Here is an 11111-nt window from a genome sequence, read left to right on the forward strand (position 1 = left end):
CAGCAGGAAACTCCATCAATAGAAACAGGCCTAGAAATGACAGACATGGTGGGATTAGTGGAGAATTCCTTTACAGGACTTTTAAAACTGCTATTATAAATATGTTTATGGACCTAAAAGGAATATATGACTACAGTGAGAAAAGATGGGACAATGTAAAAAAAAAAGAATCAAATGGAACTTTGAGAGCTGGAAAACATATCTGAAATGAAAATTTCCCTGGATTGGCCTAACAGCAGATTAGACTCAATAGAAGAAAATAATCAAGGAATTTGAAGCTATAGGAGTAATACAAAGAATAATGATGGAAAATAAATGAATACCACCTTGGTGACCTGTGGGGCAATATCAAGTAATCTAACATACATATATTTGGAGTCCCAGAAGATAGGAGATAGAAGGGAGACGGAAAAATATATTTGAAGAAACAGTCCAAAATTTCTTAATGTGCTGGGGGAAGATGTCCACGTAGAACTCTTATTCAATGAAGATATCTTTAAAAATTGAAGCAAGAAAGAAAAATTTCAGACAAACCACAGCTGAGAATTCATCAGGAGACCTGCACCTTAACAAAGGTTAAAGGAATTTCTTCACACTGAAGGAAGATGACAATAGATAGAAGCATGGATCTGTACAAAAGAAATGAAGAATGCCAGAAAGGATGAGTGCATGTGTACATATAAAAACATTTTTCTCGTTTTAAAATCTTTTAAAAGTAATTGATTATTTAAAGCAAAAATAACAGCAGTGTATTGGGGGGGTTTATAACATCTATAAAAGTAAAATATATGACAACAGTAGCACAAAGGACAGAAACAAGGAAATAGCCATATACTATAGGAAGGTGCTTTGCAGTTGGTGGAGTTATTTGAAGGTAGACCATGAGAACTTAAAGATGTATATTGTAAACCCGAGAGCACAGGCCAGCAAACTTCAGCCCATAGAACAAGAATGGTTTACTGCCTCCCCTGCCCCCCAACGCTGACAAAGTATTTTACTGTCTGCTTTAGCAGATTAAGTTTTATTGGAAGACAGGCACACTCACTAATGTTTATGGCTATTTGGTGTTAGGATGGAAAAGTTGACTACTTGTGACAGAGACCCTATGGCCTGCAATTCCTAAAATAGTTACTATCTGGCACTCTACAGAAAACTTTTGCTGACACTTGATCTAGAGGAGACACTAGAAAAATAAAGTGGTATAGTTAATGTCTGTATTGGAGATTAAATGGAATTTTTTAAAATCTCACTTTTTAAAAAAAGCAGGGAAGACAGGAACAATGGACAGGGCAAGTAGAAAACAAATAGCAAGATGGTAGATTTAAACTCACCCTTATTTAAAATCCATCCTTACTTAAAATCCAGAGGTTATCAGATTTTATATGTGTATAAAAACAACACTCAACTCTATAGTGTCTGTAAGAAACCTAATTTATAAAGACATAAATAAGTTGAAAGTAAAAGGACAGAAAATATATATATCTTGCAAAACTAATCAAAAGAAAGCTATATTAATAACCAACAAAGTAGACTTCAGAAAAGGGAATATTATCAAGGATAAAGAAAGACACTTTATGATGATACAGGTGTCATTTCTTGAAGATGATGTAATAATCCTAAGTGTGTGTATATACACACACACACACACACGTGTGTGTGTGTGTGTGTGCGCGTGTGCCTGTATCTATGCATACATACACACAATAGCAGATCTTCAAAATATACGAAGCAGAACCTGATAGAACTGAAAGGGGGAATAGACAAATCTTCAGTTGTACATTTTAATACCCCTCTCTTGAGGAGTGTTGATAGAACATCTAGTCAGAAAATCACTAAGGATATAGGGAGATTTGAACAGTGCCATCAACCAATTTGACTTAATTGACTTTTTTAGAACACTGTACCCAACAAGAGCAGAATACACATTCTTTTCTCATGCATATGGAACATTCGGCAAGAAAGACATATTCTGGGCCATAAAACAAGTCTCAGTGAATTTAAGAAGATTAAAATCATATTAAATTATATGTTTTGAATGAATTTAGCAATGTTTCTGGATAAAAGGTCAGTATAAAAAAGCATGTGAATTTCTATATATTAGTCATGAACAATTTGAAAATAAAATGTTAATGACATTATTATTTACTATGGCATCAAAAACCATGAACTATTTAGGGATAAATAGTACACAGAAAATGACTAAACCTGCTGAGAGAAATTAAAGAAGACTTAAATACACGGAATGATGTACCATGTTCATGGACTGGAAGACTCAGTATTGTTGGAATATCAGTTCTTCCCAAATTGAGGTATAGATTGAATCCTAATCTAAATCCCAGTAAGATTGTTGTAGAGATGGACAGATTGATTCAAAAATTTATATGGAAATTAGAGAGGCTCTAGACTAGCCAAAGAAATCTGTAAGAACAAATCTGGAACCTGATTTTAAGACTTCCTATAAAGCTACAGTAGTCAGGACAGTGTGATACTAGAGTAAGGAATAGGCATAAAGATCAATGGGACAGAGTAGGGAGTCTAGAAATAAACCCGTATGGATGTGATCAGTTGTTTTTAGACAGAGGTGCCTTGATGACTCAATGGGTTGAGGAAACAGTTTTCAACAAATAGCACTGGAACAACTATTTATCCATATGAAAAAGAAGACTCTCCATTCTTACCTCATACCGTATACAAATATTACCTTCAAATGAATCATAGCCCTATATTTAAAACTATAACATTTCTAGGAGAAAATCTTTATGACTTTGGGGTAGGCAGAGATTTCTTAGGACCCAAAAAGCACTTGGCATAAAAGAAATAATTGAAATTTTGAAGCTTATCAAAATTTAAAACTTTTCTTCAAAGGGGACACTGTGAAGAAAATGAAAAGATAAGGCACAGATTGGGAAATAATATTCCCAATACATATATTTGTATTCCCAATACATACCAAGGACTTGTATTCAAAATTTATAAAGAACTCTTATAACTCAAGGAGATGACCCAGAACGTAAATGGGAAAAAAATTTGAATAGGTCTTCACAAAAGAAGATATGTAAATGGTCAACAAGCACCTGAAAAGTTGTTCAATGTCTTTGGTAATTAGAGAAGTGCCAATTAAAACAACAGTGACATAGCACTACATACCCACTAGTATTAGTAAAAAGACCGACAGTACCAGATTTTAACCAAAATATGGAGCAACTGGAACTCTTACACACTGCTTATAGAAATGGAAAATGGTACTATCACTTTGGAAAAGTTTGCCAGTTTCTTACAATGTTAACCATACACTAACCATATGACCATATTACCAGGACTATCCTGGGTACTTACCCAAAATAAATGAGAATACGTGTTCACAAAGAGACTTCATTCATAATAGAGAAAAACTGGTAACAACCCAAGTATTCCTCAACAGGTGAATGGATAAGGTCATTGTGGTATGTTCATACAGTGGGATATCAGTCAACAATAAAAAGAAATGAACTGCTGATAAATGTAACAGCTTGGATGAATCTCAAAACCATAGAGAACAACAAAAAAAAAAGATAAACAAAAAGGAGAACATGTTGTATGACTCCATTTATGTAAGATTCTAGAAAAGGAAAAAACAACCTAAAGTGATAAACCAGATAAAGTCAGTGGATGCCTGAGGCTGAGCTGAAGATGACTGTAGGAGGCATGAGAGAACTGTTTGAGATATTGGGAAGGCTCTCTGTCTTGGTGTGGTGTTTGTTACTGGGGCTTATGCATTCATCAAAACTCATCTCATTGTACACCTTAAATGGGTGTATTTTATTACGTATAAATTAAGCTGCAATAAAGGTGGTTTAAAAAAGTAAAAAATCATCTAGGAAACTAAAGTCGAACTGGACTTGGTCTTTTTTTCTCATTAAATATGAAAAACTTTAGAACATCAGATTACCCTTTATCTAAAATACTCACTAAATTGTAGTCAAAGAGCAGAAGAAAAGTTCAAAAAGATAAAGGAAAATTAAATTATTATGTCTTCCCTTGAATCAAACTCCTGCTCACTGAAGTTGCCAACTGCCAACTCTATCTTCATCCAGTGGATTTTCCGTTCCAACTCAACCATGAGCTATTGCTTTTGTCAAGATTCCCAATAACAGAGACATCAAGAAAGTAATTGATATTTCTACAATGTTAACTGTTAATAATGTGACCACAGGAAGGTTCAGCGTGTCTACCGGAGCTGATATAATTCTCTTACAGCAGAGTTTGATCCGGGTCAACTTTTATCCCACTCCTCTAAATTTCTCGACAAACATGTATTTCAAGCATTCAAGCTCATCACTTAAGCTTTTGTGAACATGGGGGGCTCATTCTGGTGCTTCTCATTTGTGTCCGTTTGGGTAGCTCCTTGCCCTTTCTTCCTGTCTTGGGGTAAACTTTTAATAACAGTCTAGGATCAAATACTTTCTCCTCTTGTCCACATCTCTTCAGGCACATGGTACTTATTTTGTTCGGGTGGGGGCAGTGAAAGGAGTAGAATCACAGAATATTAGAATGGGAAGGGCGGGGCTCTGGATCATTTAATCAGTTTTCAGAGTAGGAAACTTAGGCCCAGAGAAGGAGAGGGACTTTCCTAATGCCTCCGAACTCTTAGGAATGGAAGCATGCCCTGACCCCTTGAGCCCTCCAGCTGTCTGGAAACAGCAGCCGGCTTCCCTCTCTGAGTCAGGCTCCTCTGTGATGGGAGAGACATTGTTCACCTGTTTTCAAGGCATCACCGAAGAACAGGGGATAAAAGGGCCATAAAGTGTACATTGCAAAGGTACGCTGATACTTGAAAGCAATCTTAAGTTACCACCTGCATAAATTATTTTCCTAACCCTTTGGGATGAAAATTCCTGTGGCTGCTGCATTTCAGAAGAGTCTGAGGTTTTCTTTCTTCCTTTTGCTTTGTTTTTATGACACTGTGAACTTGTTTTCGAGGGGAGACTTTTAACTTTATTTAGCCTTGCTGCAGGGGTTTATAGTAATTACAAAACTATGCTAATGAGAGAGACCTATCATAAATCTGATATATTTCCCCAGTCATAACCAGAAAGAGCCCACCTTCTGTAGCTTTGAAAAGGTAAAGACCTGACTTATTCCCTCCCTGTTCCCCACCCCCCGGCCAGGTTCATTGCTAATTGCGGTACTGTTATTAAAACAAATGACCTGTCTTTAAACACCCCAGAATGACATGACTGTGCCCCATCAGGACTGTAATCAGACCACCCTGTGTTTTATGGACTTAGTGTCTTGGCCATCCAGAGGCGCGCCAGTGGGTGCAGAGTTTCTGCTTTCGCTGCTAATTAAACTTTGGAAACCTTTTCTTTGTTGCTGGGCCAATCATTTCCACAATCTGATTGGCCAGAGTTGATTCTATTTGAAATGGGCAAATTTCTATTTATTCTGAAAAGCAAGCAACAATTCCAAAGAACAAATGTTTATTTGAAAGAGCAAAAAAGTAACTGTCAAATGAGCGGATTGCCTGAAAATAGCTTTATCCGAAAAGCCTTCTGAGAGTAGGGAAAAATTTGTCGTGGCTGCCAGATACAATATTATTCACATTTCAAAAGAGAAAATGACGATATTAGTACCTTCTCTTAGGTTTCTGCTCTTGGCCTTTGCACAGCTCCTTAGCATCTTGTGATTTACATCATTCCCTGAACAGCCCTTTGGAGGTGGAGGTGGGGGTGTGTATGTGTCAGTGACTGTATTGGAAGTGGCATAACATATCGTTTAAGATTTGGGACTTTGGAGTCATTCATTCATTCATTGTTTATTCATCACATATTTTTTGAGTGCCTCCTGTGTGTCAGGAACTGTTCTAGGCACTAGGCTGGAACAGACTAAATGAACAAATGAACACACAGACTACAGTTCCCTGCCCTTACGGAATCTAAGGGCGTCGAACATACCTGAATTCAGGTTTTAGTTCTGCCACTAGTTTGTGGCCTTGGGCGAGTTACTTGTTCTCGCCAAGTTTGTTTTCTCATGTGTTAAATGGTGTTCATGATAACTCCCACTGCCTAACATTTTTGAGGATTAAGGAGATAATTTAAAGTGTTTAGCACATGGTGAGTGCTCATAAATGGCAGCTGCTGGGGCAATTCCACTGTCATCATTGGAAGAGGGGATTCACCAGGGAACCAGGGCGCTGACATGCTAGGATGCTCCATTGGCAAGAAAACAGGTGAGATCAGTCCCCATCCCTAGTCCTTCTAGATGTAGGGGTCACGGCCTGGAGTCACAGCCTGGTTCTTACCTCTGCTTTGCCTTCCCTTTACTTGAGCAGCAGCCTTACAGAATTGGCCCTTGTTCAGAAATAACTACTCTCACCATCCTGTTTTGCTTCCCTGGGTGACAGACTCTAACATTTCTTCCTCTCTTCTTCTTTCAGATTGTTTAGTGTAATTTTGGAACAATTAACCAAAGAAACAGAAGGCGGCAACCACTCCAGTGGCAAATCGGGAGGCTTTGATGTCAAAGCCCTCCGCGCCTTTCGAGTGTTACGACCACTTCGACTAGTATCAGGAGTGCCCAGTAAGCACGTTTCGTTTCCTAAAGCCAGAAGTTTGTTGATTTTTTTCCTTCTGGGTGGGTCTCGGGATTATGAAACAGGGTGCGATGAGGTGAGTTGCTGTGCACCAGCCAAGGGCTCAGCAGGTGGAGGCCTTCGCCATTTACAAAGCACTTTTGCTTGTATTGTCACTTCGGGTCCCCGTGACAGCCCCGACCGGGGGTGGAGGGGGTGGAGGGGGGCAGTAGTGACTGTTGTCTTCCTGATTTTACATTAGAGAGAATCTTCTCTCGTGCAGAGACCAAGTGGGTGGTGGCAGGAGACCTTGAGTTCAGGCCTCCTGATTGCAGTCTGGTCTTCGTCCTCTGACATCTGCTGCCATCAACTCCTCCCACTCTCAGGCCTGTCGCTTTGAACGTGGTGGGTTATGGGGATGAGGGTGTTGGAGGCCTCAACTGACTGCCTTTTTTCAAAGTGAGAGCAGCAGGGGGCTGGAATCCTGAAAGTCTATTTAACTCTCCCACAGAGGGACTGTGCCCGTCTCACTCGGGGGTGAAGAGGTGAATGCTTCTGTGTCCTCCCTGTATGTAGGGCACAGTAGCACCTGCCTGAAGGTGGTTGTGAGGTCTGAATACAGTAATGCAGGGAGAGCCTTCAGCGCAAGGTCTGGAGCACAGAGAGGGCCCTCAGTGTGAGAGATGCTATATCACCCACTAGCCTACTCTACCTGTCTGTGCCAGGCCCTAGTTTGCTTCTTGCTCCAGATCTCCAGGCCAGGTTCAGTGCCACCTGAGTTGGAACAGATGCCCCATCTGTGCCCTGGCCAGGAACTTCCGTAAGGAGCGTGGCCTATGCTTCCCTGGGCTCTACTCATGATAGGACGTCCCTGCTGGGAACTTCAGAGGGTGGAAGTTTTAGTGCCTCTCCAAGGAGTGTGGCTGTGAGTTGGCTGCCTGCTTCCAGCTGCAGGACAGATATGGGATTGCAGGCTGTGCCTTTTTTTCACAGCTCATAAAGCCATCAAAAGAGCACAGATCGTGTTTTTGCCTCTCCAGAAGTTGTTCATGAAATTTTATTAAACTTCTTGGCACTCAGAACGCACCAAAAATTGTCTGGGAAAAAAAATTTCAAATTTAACATTTTAAAATGTAGGAAGTGGTGTTTTATGTGTACTTGTTTTTCCAGATTGTTCCTTTATTTTCATTGAAAAAGATCAGCACAAGTCAAAACCACAGAACCTTCTGGAAGCAATTGAGAAAAATAGAAATACGTTGGAAATGACTGGCCCTGTTACTTGTAACATGATTGAATGAGAAGTTCAGTGAGCAAACATGACGTTTCAGATTCAGTTGTTACAGCTTAATCTAATTTCAGAGTAACCACGGCAACTTTTTTCCCCCCAAAGAGCAAATGACAGGCCAGCCTGCCTGCGGTATGTGCTGTGAGCGGACATGCGGGTGCAGTGGCTTTGTGGATCTGAGTCATATGTGAGGACTTCCTCAGCTCATGTTCATTAACTGCCTTGGAGCATCCAAGTCTCTCATCAGAGCCAGCTGGGCTTTGGGGAGATGGGTCAGGGGCTCTGCGTCATGCTCTCCCCCATGCAGTTGGCAGCTGTGGACTAGTGATTTCTCATATACTTGAAGTTGTTAAAAATGCCTGGGAAGGTGTGACTGTTTATACTTATCTGGGAGTTGTCTAATCCCTTCTCAAGAGAACTCAGACTGTCCTACAAGACATGATTTTGTGTGTGTACGTGAATATATGTTCATTCATTGGAAGGTAAACATGTGTTTCAGATAGAGTCCTTCAGATGTTTGTGAAGCTCTTAACTAGCTCCACACAGGTAACTGATAAATATGTATCAGAATCCTAGACCATCAAATGGGAAAGAACCCTCAAGATCATCTGGTCCACGATCACCATCTTTTAGATGAGGAAGGTCATCGAAACCTTGGGCAGCTTCTCGTGGCTAGTGGGTGGCCAAACAGGGCCAGACCGGCGGCCTCCTAGTTCTGGCCCACTGTTCTTTCTGCTGCATTTCACTGCCTCCTTGGTTAGAGTCCTGTGAGATCTGTTGTACACATTGGTTATATACAAAGGAGCCTAATGTCATGAAAGTGTACACATTCACAATAAGATACAATGTCATTATTTCATAAATTTGGCCAATCTGAAATATAATAGTTACAATAAACATAGACACACTTATGAAACATAGGGCTCACTGCCATACAGCTGAGAAGAGCTAACTGCTGGATGATTTTGGATGGCCCGTCCATGTCTTAAAAAAAGAAACACAAACAAACCCAAATGAAAAAGCAAACAAAAAACCCCTTGCCCAAGTAGATTAGAGCACATGTTTCTTTTCCTCTCCATCTTTTCCTTATAGAAGACAGAAACATTAAAAGTCATCCTACTGATCATTTTTTCTCCAAAAGAAACCATTTGGACGTTTAAGTATCCGAAGACAGTATGTAGGAGTTCTGTCTTAATGAAAGTCTGGAAAGAGGTTCTTTGCGAGTCTGAAACCCTCTTATCGCCCTTCCCTCCCCATCCCATCCCCCAGCTCTTCCCATGTGCTTCTTATCAAGGCGAACTTTTGCTGTTATCGCTGATAAGTATTTTTGCTTGGTGTGTTCTGACTTCCTAACGTATTTAATTCTAGCATCTCAGCCTCTTCTGTTCTTTCATTGTTTGAATATGTATTGGGAAAGTGAGAAGATACTAGAAAAGGGCAGTTTGGAGGAGGGAGAGACAGCAGGGAGAGGAAGGGAAAGAGAAAGAAAAAAGGGGAAAAAGAGTGAGCTAGTCGAGTGGAAGCTGAGGTAGGTCGCGGTGGTGGGAGGAGCGCAGGGCACGTGCAGGGGCGTCAGGTGGCCTGGATCTAGTCCGGCTCTGGTTTCCTGCCGACCGCTCTCCCTGCGGCTCCTGCTTCCCTCCCCCCAGTCCAGAGTGTTGCCCCGCTGTCCCTGTTCCCACGGCCTTTTCTTTTCCTGTACCATGGCTCTCAGTGTTGCTCCGTGGGTAGCTCCCAGGTTTCCACGTCCCTCCCTCATCTCTCAAGTCCACGTCTCAGCCTCAGGGCACTGCCCCCTTCATGTTAAGTGATCAGACTCACCAGGTGGACAGTTACTCTTACCCTCTCCTTCCCCGGCCCCTCGTCTCCCTCTGCCACTCCAGGGGACCCTCCTTTGACAGGCTTGTCTTTGTTCGGGCACTAGGATTAGCCTCTTGACCTTGGCCTGCCTCCCTGGGCACCTTCCTCTAACTCAGACTCACTTGCTGAGTTCTGATCTCATCCAGCTCCTCACCCTGTCCTCCCTGGAGGGCCCAGCACCCTCCAGCTGCCTCTCTGCCCATCTTGCCTATTACTGCCCCACTTGTCTTTCTAAAAAGGCTGCCTTTTGAGTTTTCCCGGGTCTCTCCCATGTATACGTGTTATTAAACTTTTGTTTGATTTTCTCCTGTTTAAAATAAAGAGGCTGCCTTTTGCTGATGGGCTAAACTCTGGCCCTGTGATCTGAATTCAAAACCCAGAGCTACCCGGCTGCAACCTGCTTGTCTTTCTTGTTACCCTTTTCCACTTCATGACCGCCAACCGAGACTCACCACCCCCAGCCCACGTGGCGCTAGCTCGCTTCCGTGCTTTTGGTACTTTCTTCCGCTGCCTGGAGTAACCTCTCTCCTCTTGCCTGTGGAAATCCATCCTCCTCATGCTTCAGGCCCTCCTGAGAGGGAGGCTACTGCCCAGTCCTCTTTCTTCTCCCCGACTCAGAAGCGATGCCTTTCATCCCTCTTTAATTTTAACTGTGTGATATTACGTATTCAGCATCTGTGTGCTACCTTAGAGTAATTTGTGTTTAATTCTTATGTCTCCTTCTGCAGCATAACCTCTTTGAGAGAAGCCACATTATTTAATACATCTTCATATCCCCCAAAGCACTAAACCTTATGTTTGCTGCACGGTAGACGTTCAAGGAATTTTGTTGAGTGGATGAACAAATGCATAAAGGAATGACTTTCATATCTGGCAGTGCCCTCTCTAGGCCTTAGTTTTTCCATCTTTCAAGTTGAGGGAGTTGTATTAGATGGTCTTTAAGGTTCCTCTTTGACTTACCTCACATCCAGGCTTAACGTTAATTAAAAGCTATGAAATACCTCTGAGTTTTATTACTGTGTGTCCTGTACAGAGCAAGCATCATTAGGAATCATATCTGTGCATCACTGAAATATCTTCCTGGCTCACAGACTTATTTTTCTCTTTCCTAGGTTTACAAGTTGTCCTGAACTCCATCATAAAAGCCATGGTTCCCCTCCTTCACATAGCCCTTTTGGTGTTATTTGTAATCATAATCTATGCTATTATAGGATTGGAACTTTTTATTGGAAAAATGCACAAAACATGTTTTTTTGCTGACTCAGGTGAGTAATAAAAAATGGCAGCTAACCTAACTAGTTAAAAATCTGGCTTTCCCAAAAACAACTTCTGTGGTTTGGGGAGAATCTAAAACAAAATAGAGAGAGAGAGAGAGAGAGAGAGAGAGAGAGAGAGAGAGAGAGAGAGAGAGAGAGA

The 11111-nt window shown here is 41.4% G+C and overlaps 1 protein-coding gene across 3 annotated transcripts in view; it reads left to right on the forward strand.

Annotated features, from left to right (window-relative positions):
- CACNA1D (calcium voltage-gated channel subunit alpha1 D) overlaps positions 1 to 11111 on the forward strand; it is a 322182-nt gene that overhangs the window by 167167 nt on the left and 143904 nt on the right. For all 3 annotated transcript variants that reach the window (XM_007447228.1, XM_007447229.1, XM_007447227.1), the window contains exons 5-6: positions 6416 to 6558; positions 10808 to 10960. In XM_007447228.1, the coding sequence (XP_007447290.1) occupies positions 6416 to 6558; positions 10808 to 10960 (296 nt within the window). The remainder of the gene's footprint in view (positions 1 to 6415; positions 6559 to 10807; positions 10961 to 11111) is intronic.

This window comes from Lipotes vexillifer, unplaced genomic scaffold (genome assembly GCF_000442215.2).
Source record: "Lipotes vexillifer unplaced genomic scaffold, Lipotes_vexillifer_v1.1 scaffold818, whole genome shotgun sequence".
Taxonomy (NCBI): domain Eukaryota; kingdom Metazoa; phylum Chordata; class Mammalia; order Artiodactyla; family Lipotidae; genus Lipotes; species Lipotes vexillifer.